Source organism: Ipomoea nil, unplaced genomic scaffold, assembly GCF_001879475.1.
Source record: "Ipomoea nil cultivar Tokyo-kokei standard unplaced genomic scaffold, Asagao_1.1 scaffold0900, whole genome shotgun sequence".
In the NCBI taxonomy this organism is placed as follows: Eukaryota; Viridiplantae; Streptophyta; class Magnoliopsida; order Solanales; family Convolvulaceae; genus Ipomoea; species Ipomoea nil.
The window spans coordinates 1,584,619-1,606,759 of NW_017617328.1; the positions used below are offsets into that span (position 1 = coordinate 1,584,619).

At 33.6% G+C, this 22,141-nt stretch overlaps 4 protein-coding genes across 4 annotated transcripts; 2 read left to right on the forward strand and 2 right to left on the reverse strand.

The window, feature by feature from the left end:
- The first annotated feature begins 4,076 nt into the window (after positions 1-4,076).
- LOC109179442 (protein BPS1, chloroplastic-like) lies at positions 4,077-5,745 on the forward strand. Its single transcript, XM_019328944.1, has 2 exons — positions 4,077-4,289; positions 4,656-5,745. Exon 2 carries the CDS (start codon positions 4,656-4,658, stop codon positions 5,553-5,555), a length of 900 nt encoding a protein of 299 aa, XP_019184489.1. The 5' UTR covers positions 4,077-4,289; the 3' UTR covers positions 5,556-5,745.
- A 192-nt stretch (positions 5,746-5,937) lies between these two features.
- On the reverse strand, positions 5,938-10,850 carry LOC109179441. The gene is made up of 7 exons (XM_019328943.1): positions 10,373-10,850; positions 9,203-9,976; positions 8,256-8,608; positions 7,464-7,675; positions 6,921-7,177; positions 6,664-6,842; positions 5,938-6,565 (listed from the first exon to the last, which is right to left on the reverse strand). The coding sequence occupies exons 1-7, from the start codon at positions 10,629-10,631 to the stop codon at positions 6,479-6,481; spliced, it is 2,121 nt and encodes a 706-aa protein (XP_019184488.1). The 5' UTR covers positions 10,632-10,850; the 3' UTR covers positions 5,938-6,478.
- Positions 10,851-13,342: 2,492 nt separating this feature from the next.
- On the forward strand, positions 13,343-14,956 carry LOC109179386 (gibberellin-regulated protein 2-like). Its single transcript, XM_019328880.1, has 3 exons — positions 13,343-13,446; positions 13,516-13,558; positions 14,561-14,956. Exons 1-3 carry the CDS (start codon positions 13,384-13,386, stop codon positions 14,740-14,742), a joined length of 288 nt encoding a protein of 95 aa, XP_019184425.1. The 5' UTR covers positions 13,343-13,383; the 3' UTR covers positions 14,743-14,956.
- Positions 14,957-15,450: 494 nt separating this feature from the next.
- Positions 15,451-17,197, reverse strand: LOC109179355 (gibberellin-regulated protein 9-like). The gene is made up of 3 exons (XM_019328857.1): positions 16,924-17,197; positions 16,534-16,600; positions 15,451-15,874 (listed from the first exon to the last, which is right to left on the reverse strand). The coding sequence occupies exons 1-3, from the start codon at positions 17,017-17,019 to the stop codon at positions 15,693-15,695; spliced, it is 345 nt and encodes a 114-aa protein (XP_019184402.1). The 5' UTR covers positions 17,020-17,197; the 3' UTR covers positions 15,451-15,692.
- Positions 17,198-22,141: the final 4,944 nt, after the last annotated feature.

The window sequence follows — 22,141 nt, forward strand, 5'->3', positions numbered from 1 at the left end:
AAATTTATCGAAAAAACTGCATTGAGCAACTTTTTTAAATTTTAGCATTTTAGAGCAATAAATTATTACAAATTCTTAATCAAACACGTATATTGATTATTTAACCAAGTCAAACAGCTAATAGTAATTAAATAAGTCAAAATTGACAAATAACAAAGCCGTATTTTTTAAATTTCATGGTTTAGGGGAAGAAAAAAAAAACGACTATATATGGTGGGACTCCAATATATTCATAACAAGCAAATTGAATTGGTAGCATGACTTATGAAGTGAAATGAGGAAGTTAGCCACTCAATTCTTGGTTGGTTTGTTTCATTGTTTAGCATGCAAAGATCATAAAACGACTAGAGAAGATTTGCTCACAAAAGCCAAAAATTTTGGCGTCAAGGGCCCCACATCCCGCTCCAACAGGACAATAGAATGGTAAGTCATAGTGAATCAGCGACTTATATGGTGGGAGGATCAGTGTCAGATGCTCACAACAAGGGAAAATTATATCGTGCACCGAATCGATTATGCACCGAGCTTCAAAATGACGTCGTTTTGTTTAATGAAAAGAAATGGCACCCGTTTTGCGCCGTTCCGCAAAAAGTAACTTTGTTATTCAGTTTCATTTTGTATACACTGCAGTTTTAGTTCAACACAACTACAGTTTCATTTCGATATAACTACAGTTTCATTCGACATTTATAAACTCAAATATGTGAAAATGTTATTTAATTTTAATTTATTTTATATACACTATAGGTTCATTAAAACACAACTACATGATCATTTCGATATAACTACAGCTTCATTGCACAATATACACTCAAATATGTGAAATGTTATTCGATTTCATTTTATATAAACTGCAGTTTCATTTCACCACAACTACAGTATCATTTCGATATAACTGCAGTTCATTTGATAATATATATAAAATAATACGTGAGGCAGTATCATATTAGATACACTGTAATGTCAGTTTAGATACACTGTAGTTTCAGTTGGTAATTAACACACCCAAAAATGCGCACTCCATTAACAGAAACGGCGCCGTTTTGACCGCGGTGCACGTGCACTGCGGTCCCCTATATAACGACTGCACAACAAAACACCCCCACAAGAGGGTGAAACCCCTATATTGTAGTTGTCAAGGCCAGACCTAATTAATATACATTGAGAAGAGAAGAACTTTTAAATGGACAAATGGTATGATGTAATAAGGTTTATGATAGAAACGAGAATGGTGCCAATTGCCAACCAAAGAGATGTTTTGTTTGTTTTCCAAACATTTTTCCCCTTTTTATTAGAGTTTTAAAAGGAATATGATTTCAATTTATTTGCATATAGTGATTAAAATAGATAAATATAAATGTAATAAACACTTCACAAGTCAATACAAAGAAATTTGAATTTTCTATACCACCTATAATAAGGTTGAAAGCTAAGTGCCATCCACTGGGTACAAGCTAGCTAGCTGTTTTGATTAGTTGTGTGCAAGTTAAAGTTTGCTGTCATTTGAGAATTAGCCCAAGTATATACAAGTGTATTGATAACATGTATGTATTATATATGTATCAATCAATTTCATGAATGTGCTTATTGCCTAACCTTTTTGTAATGCTCTTTTATTTATTTTTTTTCTACTTACGGCATTCAGTATTTTCAAACTAATATGGATATATATATATATATATATATATATATATATATATATATGACTTGTATTGCCTTCATCATGTTGACTTTTACTCTTGTAAAAGTCTAGCCTAAATTTCTTTTAACATTGTTCACCTATATATATATATATATATATATATATATATATATATATATATATATATATATATATGACTTGTATTGCCTTCATCATGTTGACTTTTACTCTTGTAAAAGTCTAGCCTAAATTTCTTTTAACATTGTTCAGCCATATATATATATATATATATATATATATATATATATATATATATATATATATATATATATATATATATATATAAAATAAGAATCGACCCGCATGGGCAGCTCAACTGGTCACAGGGGTAAAACTTTGGTCGAATGACCAGGAATCGAGTCTCACCAGCGACAGTGTCGGAGCAACCTCTCAAAGTGAGGGGGGTTTTTTGTGCGCAGTGAGCACAGGTCTAGCCCTGTCGGGTTGGGGTTCAGCCTTTTGGAAGAATAATAAGAATCGATCCTACAATCTTGCCGTTGCATAACTTTTCTTTTTTAAATTTTATTAAAGAATAATGTTTTTTTTTTTACATTTTATTAAAGAGTAATTTTAAGCCTACTTTTATTTTTTCTACAATATTTGTTACTGCCTATTAACGTGATACATGCAAATTAACTTTGAAAAAATGAGTCACCCAAAAAAAAGTCACGATTTTTTTTTTAAATGTGTCTTGTTTGAGAAACACAATGCATATAATGTGTGTATAATATAATTATGAACCCCCCGGCCCCCTCCCCCCCTTACCTTTTTAAATTTACTAACTTGATATGAAATTATTACAGCTAATTTAATATTGGTATCATTCAAAATTATTCAAATGTTGTTAATTATATATACATATATATATATATATATATATATATATATATATATATATATATATACACATACATAGGATTTCATTTATGTGAGAACATTTTTTAAAGTGAGAACATGCGAACTTCTCAACAAATTAATTGATTAAATCATAATTTTAAACAATTAATTAAATCCTTAATATTGCAATGTCATATTATATCACATTGAAGTTATCTCAACACCTAATTATGTATTTATTGTCAATTTACATGAAGTTCTTAAAAATTAGATGGCATGTATAATAGATTAATTAACTCATATGGTACTTGGCTTGGCCTAGCCATGGAATTCTCGCCCCTTAATAAAAAATTTATAGTTCCGCCCCTGATTTCAGTACCTCGTTTCTAAAATGAGTTAATACCCAAAATCGTCCTCGACTATAGTGGTTTTTCTCAATTTCGTCCTAAACGACTTTGGTGACCTAATATCGTCCTAGACTTTTGTGTTTCGCTCAATTTAGTCCCAGACTTTTGTGTTTTTGCTCAATTTAGTCCCTCATTTGTTATTCTGTCCATTTGGTGTTAAATAAATAGACAATTCAGTAATTTTAATATTGACATCTCTTTACTCATAGACATGTGAACTGCGAAATCCTTTTTTTTTACGAATTACTCCCAGAATTACTCCTAAAACTGCGAATATAAAATTTGATTTGCAAGTCCGGGAGTAATTCTGGACATAATTCGTACAAGAAAGAGGAATTTCGCACTTCACAAGTTGAAAGTAAAGAAAGATCAATATTGACGTTACTGAATTGTCCCTTTATTTAACACCAATTTGACGGAATAACAAATGGAGGACTAAATTGAGCGAAACACAAAAGTGTGGGACGATATTAGGTCACCAAAGTCGTTTAGGACGAAATTGAGAAAAACCACTATAGTCGAGGACGATTTTGGGTATTAACTCTTTCTAAAATTGAAAGAGACGAATATTGTAGTCCCTTCTGGCGCTTGCAAAAAGAAGGAAAAAAGAGTGATTTTTTTTCCGAAATTGTCTCTCCCTCCAGCTATTTCCTCTTGTAGCATGAAGGTTTTGGGGGTAAAAGGTACCAAGGTAAGCTATCAAAATAACTCACTCACGTAATGCACCAATCCTTAAACCTAGGACCAAAGTTACGAGAACTTATCAAAAACCCGACAACTAGACACACGAGATGGAGAGCTACGTAAGTTAAAGCTACCAAAAATACTAAGTGCCTCTTTTCAAGCGGGGAAAAGCACAAATTCTATCTCTTGCCTTTCCCCTCACAACTCCTCCCATCCTTCTTTCACTGATCGAGTCTCACCAGCAACATTGTAGGAACAACCTCTCAAAGTGAGGGGACTCCTTGTGCACAATAAACAAATGTCTAATATCTGTGTTTAGCTGAATTACCATGATTTACATCATCCAAGATGTCGGGATAGGGTGTGAAGGGCTCTTGGGGTTGGAATTCAACCTTTAGGAAGAATTGAAAATCATCTCTCAAACTTTATACCTTAACTTTTTCCATTTTAACGATCGATAATTCGATATGCTTTCACCTTTCCAACAATCGAGAGAATTTAACCCAACAGTTTAGAACAGTTGGTTGGCTGATTGTTAATATAGGCATATATATAACTACAGAGTCGAAGGGTCGACTCTTGTATGTGTGCCCGTGTTAAAAGGTTTTGAATCTAGCTTTCATCGAGTAAGGGTCAACCTGGAATGAATTCGAATTGAGGAAGGATACTAGATACTATATATATACATATATAAATTCTAGGGGGAAAACTAAAGGGTTTGCGTGACTTAACTTCTTAGAGAATCAACTTTTGCTTAATTTATTATTTTTCATCAACTTAAAAGGTTTCTTTACAGAGCCTTGTCCAGAAAGCATGATTCACTTTCATCGGCTATTTAGAGCCGAGGAATTGATACTATAACCCAGAGATGTGTTGTGTTCTTTATTTGTGTGATGACAATGTTTGTTTGATGCCTACAATGTTGTCATGAAATAAGATACCCCCACCCTCACCATCACCAAACAGAGAATCAAGTGAGAATTATGGGAATAATGGGAATTCTGACCTGTCTTCCACCGTTTCAGATGAGAGGAGCCATGGATGGTGAAGCTGTGGCGACCTTTGCCTCGTTAGGTGCCGATATCAGAAGCCTGCAGCGATCACTGGCGGAGAACGAGCTGTCGCTTCAATGGTGCAATGAAGCGGTGGCTCTGCTGAAGAAGATGCATTCTATGCTTGTCGTTTTGTTTGAGAACGTGAAACCGCCTTTGTCGTGGAGTGGCATTAGCAGCAACCATTTGGATGAGTACATGGATGAGAGCTTGGACATTTTGGAGCTCTGCAACCTGCTGAAATACGCGGCATCTGGTATCAACAGGTATTGCCTCAAGATCGACTTTGCACTCGAGGATATCCAGAGTGGGGAGGTTGATTCCCTGCACGAAATTCAGAAACCGGAACTGGATAGCAACAAAGTCAGTAAAATTGAGAGGTGGAGAAACACCAACACGCATAAACCTGCAATAACTAAACACAAGGTCAAAGACAGTTCATTCAGCGTTATATACGGGCTCAGATCAGCCATGAATATCATCTCTTTGATCCTTCTCTATGCATTTCGCTATCCTATCCCTACGAAACATGAAAAGCTGCATTGCCTCAACCCCCAACTGAAACCATTCATGGACTCTGTAAAAGATCTCACCTCGTGTTTTGAGCAAAAACGCCAAATGCCTGCAGAAAATCTGAGTGCGGGCTTCCTGGAGTATGATTTGATGGAGAAAGCTATTGATGAACTCAGAGCTCAGCTTAATAAGGAGAAGGCTGCAGAAGAAGAGAACTTACAGGCAAGCAGAAGGTTGGTAGAGCAGAAAGCTATGGCTCTGAAAGCTGGTTTGAAGGTGTTTGAATCAGAAATCATTCAGCTTTTTGAAGCAGCACTCAGGGGAAGAAACAAGTTGATTCAGATGATCATGAAAAATTAATGCAGCTTAGATTGCTTTCAAATTTGAATGTCCATTTTGTTCAAAAGATACAAAATCAGACATGCCAAGGAAAATAAACCAAACATTCAGAGATTCTCTGTAGTCTGTACTCTGTGTGGATTTCATTGTGGAAACTTTTCTTGTAATTTTAGTTTGAGTGATTTTGATTGCTATTCTCTCCTTCTGTCAATTTTCTTTAAAAATCTCTCCTTTCTGTGTGGTGAAACTTACTCAACCATATTTCTACATATATGACACAGATTAAGGGACTCTACATATGCTGCATAACTATAAACAATAAGCGTTTAGCATTAGCAAGGTGACAGTAATCTGTAATGAAAACAGGAAAAGATTTCCTTCCAAATTAAAAGACACCAGAAAATTCACAATATGCAGAAACACCAATTCAAAAGAAGATAAAACAACGCCAGATATTTCTGACACATCTAGTTCAGTGAACGACATGAGATACAAAAGGAGATAGTTCTTGACTTCATAAAAGCAGAGTAGAAAACACCATCAAAATTAATAAGGGAACAGTTAATTCGGCACCCGGTTTGTACAGGAAAGAATACATTCTATACCTGGAACTATCACATTTATAAATACATGTGAAGGTACAGGGGTGCTTCACCTTGCAAGCAGAAGGCAATGGATGAAACTCTAATGCTAGAATGGAGCTCCAGAGCGAACCTTCCCGAAAAGCCGAGTCAGTACAGGTCACAGTACAAACTTGTCTCAGTACAGCTGGACATGGAACCCTTTCCAGAGAAGATTGCCAACATACAATGAAGTATTGCACATAATTGCAACTTTGTTGCGTGTTTGTGAATTGTATCAACTGGAAGCAATCGGTTATAGCGTCATTATGAGTACAACACAGAAAATGAACTATCCACCAAAACTTAGTGTATTTCCCAAGTCTACTCTGTCTCAAGTTGGGAGATAATCTTCCTCCTTTCCTCTGATCGGTGATGGAATAATTTAGCTATCTTTCGCCTCTCACAGTCCTACAGAAAAATGACAGATTTAACATAATTAAATCTTTTGATAAAATCCACTAGCAAATTGTGCAAGAGTTTAGAAGCACTATTCACAGGTGTGTCACCTTGAACATATTGAGATAAAAAGGTTTCTCAGGGTTCATCCTTCTTAGTTTGAAGTATGTATATGCAAAACTCAGCTGATCACGAGGGGTAAACCGGTCAACCTCATTGAACCAAAGGCATGAAAATAAGTTTGACATAGGTGTGTGAGCTCTCAAAATAAAAGAACCTTCAGGTACATCTGTCAAATAACAAATGTTAATTTTTCAAGGAGTATGACAAAGTTGAAGATGCAAAATTGAAACATACTAATACATACTGCTAGGAAGTAGCTTCTCAGGATCTGAAGCATCAAATCGTTCTAAGCCATCAGCCCGGTAGAACTCAAATTGCTCATCTATGACTGTATGATTGTACTTGTTAAGTTTCTTGTTTTGAGCCACTTCTTCCCAAACACAGTGCCGATCATAGTGATTGGAAATAGCATATTCATGACCCTTCCGCCAAAGAAAATATTCCAATATAAGAACAGGGTCAAGCTGCAGTCGCAACTTGCTATCCAACCAAATTGAATACCTGAGAATTTTGAAAATAGAACATACATAGAACAAGGAAATTAGCATCTCTCTTTCACAACAGGCATGCATGGTGTAAAAATAATCCACAAAAGATCCAACCGTGGCATTATTGAAATAATAAGAAAAATTCTATGGCCCCTCAAATGGACTGACTTCTTTGCCAAATGAATACTGGAGTTCTCGGCAGATTTTTTAGACTTGGAATAATATTCAATTTGAGATACAGTGTAATAGGACGAGGAAACTCTACATGTATCTAGAACCAATTAGTAACATTTTCTCACCTGGCTGAAGTAAAAAGTCTATGCGACAAAAACTTTGGTATCTTTCCCACTCTCCGCATATCATCATAAGGCAAATTTTTCACCACCACAATTTTCCATAGACCAATAAAGCCCATGCTATCCAGCATCTGGCCTTCTGAAGAAAGGGTCTGCATAGTAACTTCATCCACAAACATAACAAAGCAAACATTTTTCCTTGAAAAACGAGAAACCTGAAGAAGTAAAATGAAAAAGTTACTTCTATACTTGCTCGAGTGTACTAAATTGATGTACTGTAATAATAATACAGAAAGCTCAGAACAGAAATAGAACATGGAGACACTACTCTCAAAAATAAGTGCATGCTTTTACTTGTCTCATATGCATATCTCATTTGATGCATTCATAAAAACTATTTATAATTTATTTTCAATATTTTTTTTTTCTCAAAAAGATGCCAAAGGTTCAAGCTTTGATATAAATTCAAACTCTTCTGAAGTGTGAATACAAATTATTTAAATTTAGAAGAAAAAAAAATTGCATGACACTATGACTGTGCATGATTCACTTCTCATTCTCATTCTTCTGGAAGGGCAGGACACAAATTGAGAGACGGGGCACTAATACAATGAGAAAGTATTTGGAAAAACATGTGTGCTAATTCAAACACAAGCCCGTAACACAATGTATTGAAAGTATCATCAACCTCAAGCATTTGAGAAGTGGACAAATCGCATAAAGCATATCAAATAAAAAGCATTCAAAATAAGCACCAAAAAAATTGAAATGGGGGAAAAGTAACTTTATAGGTACCAGTTTGCCTACTGGCATCCTCAAGCGATCTGAATTTCCAAATATACATGAAACAACAGCAATGTGGCAAGTGCTAATGTATTTTGCATCATCATCTGCCAAGTCAAAGCCTGTAGATGGAGCTCCTTCAGGACCTTTGACAAAGCCACAGTTTATTTTCTGATCTTGTGCAAGAAAAGATTCTTCTCTTTCTTCCAGAGACTGATGCCCAGCAAATCTTGGTTCCCAGTTTTCACCTTCAACAGGCTTATGTTCTCTTTCAGTATACTGCAAGGAAAATCTTGCAAATTTTCGGCTTTCTAAAGGTTCTACAAGCAGTTCAGTAGAATTCAAAAGTTTCATCTCACAGGGGCCTGTAAATGGAATGCACAAAGTTTGAATACAATGAGTTGGACCCTATGCATGAGGTTCCTAAATCACATAGGTCATCAAGGAAGATGTACACAATGTTACCCCAATTTTTAGAGAGGTTATCACAACAGCACTAGAATGATAATCTAACAGAGTAACAGTAAACAGGTGAGCACTTGGCCATTACACCAAGCTCAACCTTCATTAAAGAATACCATGCATATATGTTTAAAAATTTAAATTGACACTTTACCAAGAACAGCAGTAATAACACATTCAAAGGTTGAAAAGCTCTCCTAAGGGCTTAAGGAAACCAATTCCATAAGAGGCTGCAGAATACTAAACTCTAGCTCTAAAACAATGAAATGTTGTTTATTGAGCTGCAACTTCTTGATATTTAGATATTTCTGATACTTGGCCACTAGCATGTATATTTCTTTCCATTTGAACTTTGAAGGTTGTTTCACAAAGTTTAGTAGTATTATTTAGGTACACAACAGCAAATAACAGTAGGTCATGTAACCACATGAGGCTGATAGAATCCAAAACAAATAGCACATAGAAATACAAGAAAAGGAAAATGCTACTAAACTTACGCCGCTTTGACTTCTTCCTTGAAGCTAGCCGCTTTTCAGATGTAGACCTTCTTGCAGAGTGTCTTTCATTTCTTGCATCCAAATGACCTTTAGAATGTTGAGTGCTTGAAATGAGTTCACCTTTAGAGAAACCAGTTAAACCTTTACCAACCTCTACGGCACTTTTTTTGTTCTTGGCCCCATCATCATGTGTATCAAAAGGATGTATTTCATCTCTGTCAACAGCTCCAGGATGGTCCTCATCTTCATGGCCCACCTCATCATATCCTTCTGCATTCGTGTCATCCAAATCAATGCCATCATCATATGCATCATCAATGTCTACAGCCTCACTCTTCTTTCCCTTATCAGAATCAGATGGATGGTTGTTCTTAGCATTATATCCCTGTTGTGATTGTCCAACATTGTTCAAAGAGGCCTGATATTCAGCTTCATACGCTTTCAGTTCATCACGCCCAGATTCACCATATAAACCTTTGCCTCTATAATCCAAACCTCTATGAGATTCAGTACTTGAAGATTTCTTATCACTATTCTTGCCCTTTGGAGGAGAATGGAGTTTATCCAAAGAACCATCAAGACTCCTCTCCAACTCCTCTTCACTGTAACTATCATCTCTGGTCCTGTCATCCCTGTCCCAACCCCGGGAATCCCTGCCATGTTGAACCGATCCATGTCCAAAATGGACTTTTTGCCTTCGTATTCTTGTCACGTTAGTAAGAAAATCGGTATCATTTTCAATGTCAGCATCCTGTGCATGACTATTATCAAATTCTGCAACAGCAAAGAAAGAGAACATCTTATAGATAATAACCTGGTGAGCACTTCTCATTACCAAGAAAACTAGAATTCCATGCTGTTTAAACAGATTATGATGGCCATAGTTCCATTCAATTATCAGTAAATTTTAGTAATAGATCCTTAACCTGGCTCAAATAAACAAACTTTATTAATTTCCATTGCTCTTTTAAATGATTCAATTAATTAAGAAAAGCTCAATCAACTTCAACTTAACCTAAATGTAATTATCCAAAAACTAACGACATTAAACATAAGGTTCTGCACTATGAATCAAGCTGCAAGCTTCACTCTACTTATCAAAAAAGTCAAGTAGCAAACTCGTACGATACACTGAAGGATCCGTATATTTGAGTATGGATGTGGATATACCTTTATTTTGGGAAGTGAAGTATACAAAAGCGAGGACGGAGGCGACAAAGCAGAGGCAGAGGATGACAATGATACCGCCGACCGAGATTTTGTTGCTCTTAAGCCGGCGGTGGTGGCCATGGAGAAGCCGCGATTGCTGCTGCTGCTTGTGCGCAGAGGACCGAACCGCAATCGAGACGTGATTCGACGCGACACCGTTCCTAGCTAATCCTCCTCCGCCGCCATTACTGTAACCACCAGATTGCCTGTACTGAGCCATTTCGCGGATTGCGCAGTACGCTAGCAACTGCAAAGATACTACTCTGTGAACATGTGTTTGAATAGGCGTAGTTGTATCACTGGCGATTCGGATGCAGAGTAGAGGTTACCGGAAAGTTTTGGGAGATTTCTGAGACGCCGGGAAATGAATCGCGGAGACGGAGACGGGAGAGGGTCGGCGATTATGCTTGGACCGCCGTGTGTAGTTACTAAACCACCCTTGATATTGTTGACTTAGGAGTGTATTCAATTAAGACTTTTAACAGACTTTCAAAACTATTAATTAAAGGGATAGATTTTGAATCACTTTTGTAAATTTTTTTTGTAGGAAATATTAAATACACCCCCTTAATAGGCATTTAGTTGAAAGGAGGGAATTATGTAAAAATAAAGTGATAATTTAAATTTCAATATTTGATTTATAAGAATAAAATTATTGAGAATTTCAATTTCAATTCAATGTTCAGTATACATGAAAATCGAAAGGAAAAAAGTATTATAAAGTCTCAAATGGTCCTACTTATTATTATTGTTATTATTATTATTATTATTATTATTATTATAAAATATAAATCTTAAATGACCAAATTCAATTTTTGCTTTTGAAAATTTATGGAACACGTTGTAAATAAAATAGATAAGAGAGTTTTGAGAAAATATATTTGATTGAGGTTGGCTTACCGATTAACGTTCTGTGTTGAGAGTAAAAGCAAAGACACACTATAATCGAAAGAGAGATGTCAAAAATCAATTTTAAATTTAAAAAAAAAAAGTATTTTATTTTCATCGACAACATATGAATTGTTCAACGTTACCAAAAATTAATAAATAGTGTACAGTGCTCCAAAAGATGTGGTTAAATGGATGGAGCATGATTATCTTATCCAAAGTTACGAGTTTGATGCTTATCAATATCCTTACAAGTTGAATATGTGATTTATCTCTTTTATATGATTTGTGCATCTTTAAATAATAATTGTGGGTTTCTATAGTCACAACACAATGATTAAAATATATTGCGGAGTATAATTTAACACATGCATTAATAAATGAATATCAAAAGTAATTTTTATAAATGAATATTGAATGACTCAAATCTCATGCATTTATGGAGCAGCATGTTGTTGACTCACTACTAACTCATTTTTTACCTACTTTAATAATAACTTTATATGTAACATATTTGAATTAATTCCACCAAAGGTTCTTTGTCTTTGGTAACAATTTTAAATTTAGTATACACTATCAGACTATTATTTTTTGAATATTTTTAGTCTTTATCATGACTTTTTCTTTTTTAGTAAGAGTATTTTTGTCTCTTAATATTTTTCTTTTATTATTTTTCCAGTTTCAGCCGGTTTAACTGGCTTAAGACTTTAATAAAAATCGGTTGAAAAAATATGATTATTAATGCAATTTAGACTATCATTTTTAGACCAACTATTTAGACTATCGATTTTACAAAGTTGCAAATATTTTTTTAGTGACAATTATAATGAATTTCCTATATTATCTTGCATTTTTATATTTTGAGTTACATATTTAAATAAACAGATTCAACATTCAATTACCTATGTATGAACTTCTCCTATATAATCTTGCATTCTTGCATGCATTGATATGCTTTCGAATTTTTATTTAAATATAAACATTGGGCATTAACTCATTCGTGCAATCTACGTGTAAAACTAGTACGAGAATAAGAATGAATATCATTTGGAGATCTTGTATCCCACAAGGAATATTACTTTGGAAGTTATGTTTTTTTTTTTTTTTTTTTTTTTTGAGAATAAAGGTTTAATTCATTAGATCATCACAAAGAGAGTTTACAAGAAAATTAGGTGGATCAGATAACCACTCTCCGCAACCTAACTCAGAAACAGCAGCCCGAGCAATAGTATGGGCTGCGCGATTCACAGATCGCTTAATTCAATATTTTAATTCATATGCTACATTCCCACTCTAATATTCAAAACTTTAATGTGACAATTTTAATTAATATGTATAATTTTTATTACTTTTTTAGGTGACGATCGAGAGAAACATACAATTATTATTTAAGGGTGTATACTTATAAATCACATGCCTATTTAATAATTTGCAAATCACATATAAAAAATAAAAGAGGTAAATTATATTATAAACACTATGTAATAGAGCTAATAGCATTCAAAAAAAAAATATTATAAACACTATGTGTTACAAATTTGACCGAAAGGATGTTGACAAGAAATTGAAAAAAAAAAAAAATTTATTGTCACGTAAACATTAGCAAGTAAAATGGAAGATAAAATAACAATATTCTTCTAATGTTATAATACTTAAAGACTAATTAAGAGATCAAGTATAATGTATCAGAACTATGTGGTCTAATGGTATCCGGGTTGGACTTCTATTTGGAAGGTTGTGAGTTCAAGCTTTAGTGGAGGCGTTATTGGCTCTTTGTGTTTCAGTAGGTTGAGAAAGTATATGAACAGATACTACAATATTATAGAGCTAGTAGCATTCAAAAAGAGATCAAGTATAATAAGTAGCAACACAGGCGTTTCGCATAAATAATGGGATAATTATAGACCACAAGGTCCTTAGTTTTTAATTTTGTATTTAATGAAGTCTTCAATTCAACATAAATTCCACTTTCAATTACTGCATTATATTCCTCCTCTCTCTTTCTCTCTCTTTCTCTCTCTCTCTAATATCAAAAGAAAAAAGCTATATATATTTCGTCAACAAAATCTTTAATTTAATTAGCCATGGCCAATGAAAGGTCAACGTTGTTGATGTTGCTGATCTTCTGTTTTATCATAGTACATGAGGTATTTTAATTAATTTATATTAATGTATACAATTTCCGTAATTTCAGGTACTATGATTTTAATTTTCAGGTAGAGATATACAGTGGTCACCACTTGATAGTTGCTGCTATAGGTATGTATGCAAAATATATTTAATTTCATGAAAGAAATTCTACGATATAATGGTAATATAATGTTATTGATAAAATTTGAAATTATTGATATGATCTTACAATTAATGTGAAAAGAGAATTCTTGACGCCCATAGAGAAAACAATGAGAATTTGTAACATTACATATAGAAATTAAAAGATTAGAGTTGATATATGGGATTGAAGAGTTAATGTAAAAATAGAATTCTTTACGATAGAGAACATAATTGGAATTTGAAACATTGTAATTTATATTTATTTAGATTAAATTTTATCCGGGACATAATCTTTAATTTTATTATCACCAGGACTATGTGGTCTAATGGTATCCGGGTTGGACTTCCACTTGGAAGGTTGTGAGTTCGAGCCTCAGTGGAGGTGTTATTAGCTCTTTGTGTTTCAATAGGTTGAGAAAGTATATGAACAGATACTACAATGTAATAGAGCTAGTAGCATTCAAAAAAAAAAAAAAAGATTAAATTTTATCACGTAAGGCTAATTTTTTTAATTTTTTTTTGGGTGACGAGTGAAACTCATTTTTTTTTGGGTGACGAGTGAAACTCAGACCACTATCTAAGGGGTTGTTTGGTAAATAATTGTTAACTGATTGGGTTACTGAGTTTGATTAGTTGATGATAACATTAGCTGATTATAGAAAATTGTTTGATAAATTAGTTGTTAGCTAATAGCTGATTACAAGCAAAATGACTGTCTCAAAAAATTGATCGAAAAAGTTGTTTTTGAATTTTAGCATTTTGGAACATAAGCTGTTACAAAAAACTAATTAATCAAACGTTCATATTGAATGTTTAACCAAATAAAACAGCTAATAATGGTTAAATAAGTCAAAATTGGCTAATAAGCTGACTATATTACTAAACAGGGTCCCTATGTTATGAATTCGATCAAAAACGTGTTGACAATAATTAAACTCGTGACCTTCTGAAATGTAAAGAATATTTAATTTTATGCATGCGGTGCAGATTGCCCGTCAAAATGCAGTAATCGATGCAGCAAGTCGGGGAGGCATAAGATGTGCATGAGGGCATGCAAAACTTGCTGTCAAAGGTGCTATTGCGTGCCGGCCGGGACCGCCGGAAACGAGGATGTTTGCCCATGTTATGCCAACATGACAACACACGGTGGACGCCACAAATGCCCTTAATTAATTAACCAATTAAATTATATATATGTACGTAATAAAGTGCGAATTGATCTTAACGTGTGAACTTGCGAACTACTTAAAGATTGCACTGCATTTACTACATGATTGTATTGCACCAGATACGATTTCATTATAAAGGTCCTCCAGACATGCATGGGAGCCGTTGGGGTGCAATCACGTATTAGTTACGGTTTAATCGTTCAGTAGTTCGATGGTTAGCAAGTTAAAGTTGGTTCGTATCTGATTATGATATATATATATATATATATATATATATATATATATATATCTATCTTCAAGGTTTATATATATAACCACGATAAGAATTTATCAATTCACGTTTAATTCTAAGATTTAATTTCATATTCGAGTTTTATGGCAAAATGATGCGTTGAAACTCTCGGTGGTAGCATTTTCATGTTTAATTAGAAAATGTTTCTATATTGAGAACACAACATTAAGCAATATAACTGTACATTGTTTTCTTAAGAACTCTCGGCGCTCTTATCTGTGAAGATTAATTGAAATATATCATGCTTCAGCTCAGTTGACTATATTCATACCTTTCTTTTTTGGTCTTTAGTAAAATGTAAATATTATATTGCACTTTATGACGACTAACAAAGCAAAATCTCTAATGTAACTATTTATTTTGAATTAATTGACCAATTAAATTATGTTGCGAAATCAACATGTAATATATACATGAACACTAAAGCGTGAATGCCTTTATTATTCCAAGGATTGGAATTGTCTCTCCAAGAAAACAAAAAATAAAATAATACAACCAAACATCTATCCTACTCATCAATATAATATATATAATATAAATGCAGCATTTATATATTAACTTTATTCCATTTACCTTGCCCACACATTATATTGTACCATACTTGTACACTTTACCCTTCATCATCCTCTCAAAAAGATATTCACTTGCAAACTAAAATTTAAGGGCATTTGGGGCGATTTCCATGGGTCTTGAGCTTGGCATAGCAGGGACAGAGATGGGCGTTGCCGTAAGTGCCCGGCGGGACACAGTTGCACCTCCGGCAGCACGTCGTGCATGCTCGACTGCACACATTCTTTCTCGACGCCTTTCTGCATCTTCTTCCACAAGCATACCCACAATCTGCACATCCATATATAGTTGTATAAGATAAAGACGTACGTGTAAAGTGACTATTTAAATACACGTTTGATTTAGATCTAATGGGATATAAGTCTCGGGTCTAAACTGATGACTAACTAGCTAGTATATAAATTTTGGGATCAATCTAAAATAATAAGGTAGCCTTATGACATAAAGTGACTACTCAATACAATTTTAGATTCATTGGGATATAAGAGGGGCAGACTAAAATAATGACTAGTATATAAATCTTGGGAGTTGGGATCTAAAGTGACAGTCAATATATAAGTCTTGAAATCATCTAAGGTAACTATCAAGATATTAATCTTATGGCATAAAGTGACCACCTAGATAAATAAATTTAGATCTTTATAAGATATAAGTCTCGTGATCTAAAATAATTATCGAAATACAAGCTAGTTTTATGGTGGAGGAAAGTGACTATCCAAATACAAGTTTAGATCGAATATGGTATAAATTTCAGGGTTCCAAAATATAAGTTAGGTCTATTGGGATATAAGTCTCGGGGCCTAAAGTGACAATTAAGATATGAATTTTGGTATACAATTTATATAGTCATTACATATTCTCAACCAAATTTAGAGAAAAAACTCAAAAAGGGAAAACAATTGGGAATTTAATTAATTAATTTTACTTACTTATTTTTGCATGATGATAAACTTTTTTCGTAAGAGCTGCTTCATCATCTTTACCAGCTCCACCTACCTGATTGCAGAAAACATTAAAAACCCACAATTAATGCTCACTCCTTAAACCACTCAAATCATTAATTAATCAAACAATTAAAAGATTCATTGCTGAATCCCCAACTCCAGGCCCCCGCACCCCGACCAGATAGAGTATTTGGCAGGATGTAAATCAATGGCTACAGGGTAAAATATTTGTGCGTACAAGAGATCTGTCCACTTTAAACATAATTCTCACATATTATCACTATCGAGGTTCGAATTTGGTCTCTTTTTCTAAATATTGTTTACTGAATCAGTGAGCTAAACTCGTGATAGCTAAAAGATAAGAAGCATAATTACCTGTGCAGGAAACTTGTCAGAATGATCAGTGGCCAATGCCTCTGTGAAAACCTGAAGGAGGAGAATGGCAATGAGGAAAGAAGATGAAAGCTTCATATTGTTGAGAGGAGAGGGGAAATTTAATTTAATTTGATGCACTGAAATTAAAGCCGCATTCAATTCAATTCAGTGTTGTGATTGAATGTGTTTTGATTTCCAAGGTCGGACCATCTTATAAAGGGTTGAGATTGCTGTCGGTTGATACGTACAGATCAGACAGGAATTTTATGTAGTTTAACCTTGTATAAGTGACCCCCCCCCCACCCCCCACCCCCCTCCCTATCCTATGATGTTATATATCATTGGTATTTGTTGAATCTTTCTAACGAAACCACCATAGTATATTTTAAACAAATTAAAGGCATATATGTATATCCCTAGACCCTAGCTACTATACCTAATGAAAATACATTTAAGTGTATAATGTATAGTGTATAGTTGGTATATTTATAAAAATTTAATTTTTTTTGGTGACGAGAAAAACCAGCAATCAGGGTGCACTAAGTAAATCATGTTCTGGCCTATATAATAGCCTATAAATCACACTAATCATTTTGATTTGAAATATAGTATATATAAATTTTTTCATAATTACATCATTGTATGTGTGTCATTGCGTCTTTTAATTTAAAATAAAACACGACATTTTTATATTTTTACATACAATATTGTAACATTTCTCAACATTTCAACATTCAACAATGCTTGAATATAATGTAGTGTTGGGACACAAATACATTTTTGTTGTTCACTTATTTGACTCATATCACATGCATGCATTGAGGTAAGGTGACTAGGTGAGTGCAAATTGAGCAAAAAGGATACAAGCTTCCACACAACTTTGGCTTTTTTCATAGCTTTAGTGTGAGCTTCACAGCTGTGGATTCTTTGGCAGATTGAGGGAGGGGGTATGTATGGACACACAAGATAGAAACAGATGGTCCCCTTTACAGATTGGCATATTTATTAATTTAGATCAATGATGAGATATACCAGCTGTTGTAATTCTTGAGCAACCTAATCGAGTTTGTCGAGCAATTAATTTGGCTGGTAACTACAAATTAGGATTGGTTTTTAGATTTGTGTGGCCTTGTTCGGATAAATAAATGAGATCTTACCAAAATTACAATTTTTCAAATTAATACCGTAATTTTTTCTAATAATAATAATAATAATAATAACAATAATAATAATAATAATAATAATAATAATAATAATAATAATAATAATAATAAGGTGGTAAAATGTTACTGTGCACAAAAAAAAAAAAAAAGGCAAAAGACATTATGGAATAAATTATATTACAATTATAACAATAATAATAATAGTAGTATTGGTAGGGCATATCCCGATCGACATAGCTTGGGTTTTTTCGTTCTTTATGCAGGTTTTACAGGTCGGATACTCCTAAAGGAAGACGGTTGGAACCGACCGGTACACTTCCCGACCGGGGTCTTTTACCCGATTATTTGCCCTTATCTTACGAAGAGTCAAGGATCTTGAGAAGAGGCACATGGCAATGCTACACGTTGACAGAGAGGGCTAGCTGGGTGAAGACGCGTGGATGCTACGTGGGCAACATGCCGGGCGGCCGGAGGTGTGTCTCCGGCCAAGCGGCTATAAATACCCACGTCGGCTACAGTGTGGGGGACTTTTGGAACGATCGATAGATTATCTACAGAGCTGCCCGACCGCAGTCAGTCGGCCTCGGGATAATCACTTAGATTGTATTAGGTCCTTCTTGATCAATAAAAGACTGTATTTGCTTTGACTTGATCGTATTAAGTACCTAGATCGCCTAACACGTGGAATTAGTACTATCAAGTATTATCGAATAAATTACAATTATAACAATAATAATAGTGTGCGCAAACTCGCAATGCAAAAAGATTAAAAAATAAAAAGATATCCAAAGCTAGAGCAACATGCAAGTTTTGAACCTTAGACCTCCAAGTTGAAATTGAAATTAAATACAATAAACACATGTTCCTACCATTTCTTCATGGAGCCTTTTAACTTTAATTGAAAACTTTTAGTTTTTATTTCTAAACTAGCTAGGTAAAAATGAAATATTGGGCCTCTAACATTTGGGGCTCTGTGCGGTAGCCCAGCTTGCACAACTCAAAATCCGGCCCTGCTACAAAGGTTCAAGTTTGACTCCTTGTGCAGTGTGAGTTATCTATTAGTGTTCTCGTTTTTTTTTTTTTTTTCGTGTTCTTTGTCCAACAAAGATAAAGAAGAGAAATCAGCTTGGTTAACGTGAGTGATCATGGACTCTCATCCTTTAAGAGAGGTCGGGAGTTCAAACACTCAGGCCACTTCGTAAGGAAAAATCAATATGCCTAGCACTTTGTTCTTTAATTAATTAGGTCAACAAGGTGTGAATATAATGATTAATTAGTCTGATTATGGTACGGAGATTACTCAAAACACATTATGGTGTAACAAAAAAACAAAGATGAGAACTCTGGGTGTGTTTGGTTGGCAGGTTTAGTACTCAGGTACGGATATAAAAGTGATTGTTATTGTTTGGTTGACTGGTTTTCAGAGCCGTTCCAATAAAAAATGGGGTCCTGTGCAATATCTTAAATTGTGCCCCTTTTTCAAATAATTTGTATATATAAATAGTAGTTGTTCAAAAAGTTGTGCCAAAAATTCAAAATATAAATATTGTATAAAAAATTAATCTAAAATTTCATTTAAAAAGTGACCTGCATCGTGCACATTTAAACACAAAATCATCCACCAAACTTTTGATATCAACTTCTTCTAAAATCTCATTTTCAATAGAGATTAAAGCTAATCCATTGAGTCTCTCTTGCAACATACTTGATCGTAAATAAGATTTCAACAATTTAGAATCTTACACAAGAATATCTATTAATTTAGAATCAAGAGCATCCGATCCCAATTTCTTGGATCATATATGTCAAATAAAAGCGAATCATTTGGTTTATCATTGTGACCAACATCATCTAAACAACTATCAACATTCTTATTATTTTCATTGTGACAGTATACCTATCATCGTTGTGCACACTATCATTTAAATTTTTTCCAATCTCACAATCATCTTGATCTTCTATATAAATATTTGCATCTAACAATTTCCTTGGCATCATCTTTTTATACATCTATTTGAACAAATAATTAATCAAGAAACAAATTCTTGAATATATATTATTCTGAAATCAGAATTATAAATAAAACAATAAATAAGAATGGTGAAATATTTAATAATTTTAATTACCTGTTAAAAGAATTGAAGAACTTGAAAATTTGTGACATTATATAATCAAAAAGAATTGACAATTCTATCGAATTGCGTCTATCGTCTCACTTGTTGTCTATTTGTGAGATTTGTGATTTTGTGTAAAAGCATTAAGAGCTTTCGATAATGTTGTAAATACTCAATGAACTCAAGCTAATTAGCTAATTAAGTAATTACCTAATAATCTAATCTAATATACTGTATACATAAATAATTAAATACATAAAGCCAAAGCACTTAATTAGCAAACTAATAATCTAATCTAATATACTGTATACATAAAAATTAAATACATAAAGCCATAGGGTATAGGGTTGCGTACTTGCATAATAGTGGTAATGCCGAAGCAAGGAAAAACAAGGGTATTGCGGCAATGCCGATTTCGTAAGAGCGGTGTTGCGGTAATGCCGACTGCGGCTTATGCTGCTTAATACATTAATATACAATTTTTATTTTTTTTTAAATTATGGGGCCCCCAAATATTGGGGGCCCTGTGCAAACAATAGTTATGCCGTGCAATCGAATGTACCATGCACATGGTGCATCCGATGCAAAATGACGTCGTTTTGACTAAAAACGCGCGTCCCACTTAAAAAAAAAAAATTCAGGTTCGATTCTCAGCAATAACATTATTGTGGATATATAGTTATGAATTTATGGATATATAGTTATAAATTTGTGGATATATAGTTATGAATTTATGAATATTTAGTTCATTCATTGTGGATATTTAGTTCATTCATTGTAGATATTTACTTTATTCATTCACTGTGGATATATAGTTGTGAATTTATGGATATATAGTTATGAATTTCTGGATATATAGTTATGAATTTATGGATATTTAGTTCATTCATTGTGGATATTTAGTTCAATCATTGTAGATATTTAGTTCAATCATTGTGGATATTTAGTTCATTCATTGTGGATTTTTACTTCATTCATTCATTCATTCATTCATTGTGGATTTTTACTTCATTCATTCATTCATTGTGGATTTTTACTTCATTCATTCACTGTGGATATATAGTTATGAATTTGTGGATATATAGTTATAAATTTCTCGATATATAGTTATGAATTTCTGGATATATAAAAATGTTATTGCCGGGAATCGAACCTGATTTCTTCTTTAAGTGGGACACGCGTTTTTTTAACCAAAACGGCGCCGTTTTGCAACCGTATGCACCTTGCAAGGTGCATTCGGTTGCATAGCATAATTTGCGCTGTGCAAAGGCCTGACTTTCCCAGGGCCGGCCCTGCTGGTTTTTAAAATACTGTTTGAAATATTCCATTAATGGAAAAACTCATTCCCTTATTTTATAAGAGTTTCTTCCTATTATTCATCCTTAGTCTAATCATTCACATTCCACCCTACTACCAAACATGCAAAATACTCTCACAAAAATCCATTATCATTACCAAATATTTGATACTCATTCCGATTCTGATTTCGATTCCCATGTGTGAACCAAACACATCCTTTGTTTTTATTAGATGAGGACGAAGATCATGGATATAGATGACTCATCTTCTTCTATATGTGGTAGAAGATGGTGATACATATTTGAATTGAAGATAAGCCTTGATAAATGTGTTATCACGGCAAGGCCTTCATTAAACTCTAAGTGTCCACGTATCACTCCTTTAATCAATAAATAGTAAATATAACAGACAAAATAAACAAATAGAGTACTATTCTATATTATTATGTTAGCAATCACATGTATTTTCGCGCTAACAAAAAATATGACATATGATAGCGATAAAATGGTATGGTGACTTTTGTAGTTCACATGTATATATGAAGTTTCTTTTGAGTTTTATTTATTTATTTTTTTAAATGAAGTTTCTTTTGAGTTAAATGCACTTTTTAAAAAATTTCTTTGACTTACGAAAAAAAAATTA

Bases quoted from the DNA above. Each gene is read 5' to 3' on its own strand.
- LOC109179442 (XM_019328944.1), top strand. From the start codon at position 4,656: ATGAGAGGAGCCATGGATGGTGAAGCTGTGGCGACCTTTGCCTCGTTA.
- LOC109179441 (XM_019328943.1), bottom strand. From the start codon at position 10,631: ATGGCTCAGTACAGGCAATCTGGTGGTTACAGTAATGGCGGCGGAGGA. The intron at 7,676-8,255 runs GTACCTATAAAG...TTACTTCTTCAG, and splicing joins GGATGCCAGTAGGCAAACTG to GTTTCTCGTTTTTCAAGGAA. The intron at 7,178-7,463 runs GTGAGAAAATGT...CAAAATTCTCAG, and splicing joins AGACTTTTTACTTCAGCCAG to GTATTCAATTTGGTTGGATA.
- LOC109179386 (XM_019328880.1), top strand. From the start codon at position 13,384: ATGGCCAATGAAAGGTCAACGTTGTTGATGTTGCTGATCTTCTGTTTT. The intron at 13,447-13,515 runs GTATTTTAATTA...TTTAATTTTCAG, and splicing joins GTTTTATCATAGTACATGAG to GTAGAGATATACAGTGGTCA. The intron at 13,559-14,560 runs GTATGTATGCAA...CATGCGGTGCAG, and splicing joins CTTGATAGTTGCTGCTATAG to ATTGCCCGTCAAAATGCAGT.
- LOC109179355 (XM_019328857.1), bottom strand. From the start codon at position 17,019: ATGAAGCTTTCATCTTCTTTCCTCATTGCCATTCTCCTCCTTCAGGTT. The intron at 16,601-16,923 runs GTAATTATGCTT...TTCTGCAATCAG, and splicing joins CTGACAAGTTTCCTGCACAG to GTAGGTGGAGCTGGTAAAGA. The intron at 15,875-16,533 runs GTAAGTAAAATT...ATGGATGTGCAG, and splicing joins TTATCATCATGCAAAAATAA to ATTGTGGGTATGCTTGTGGA.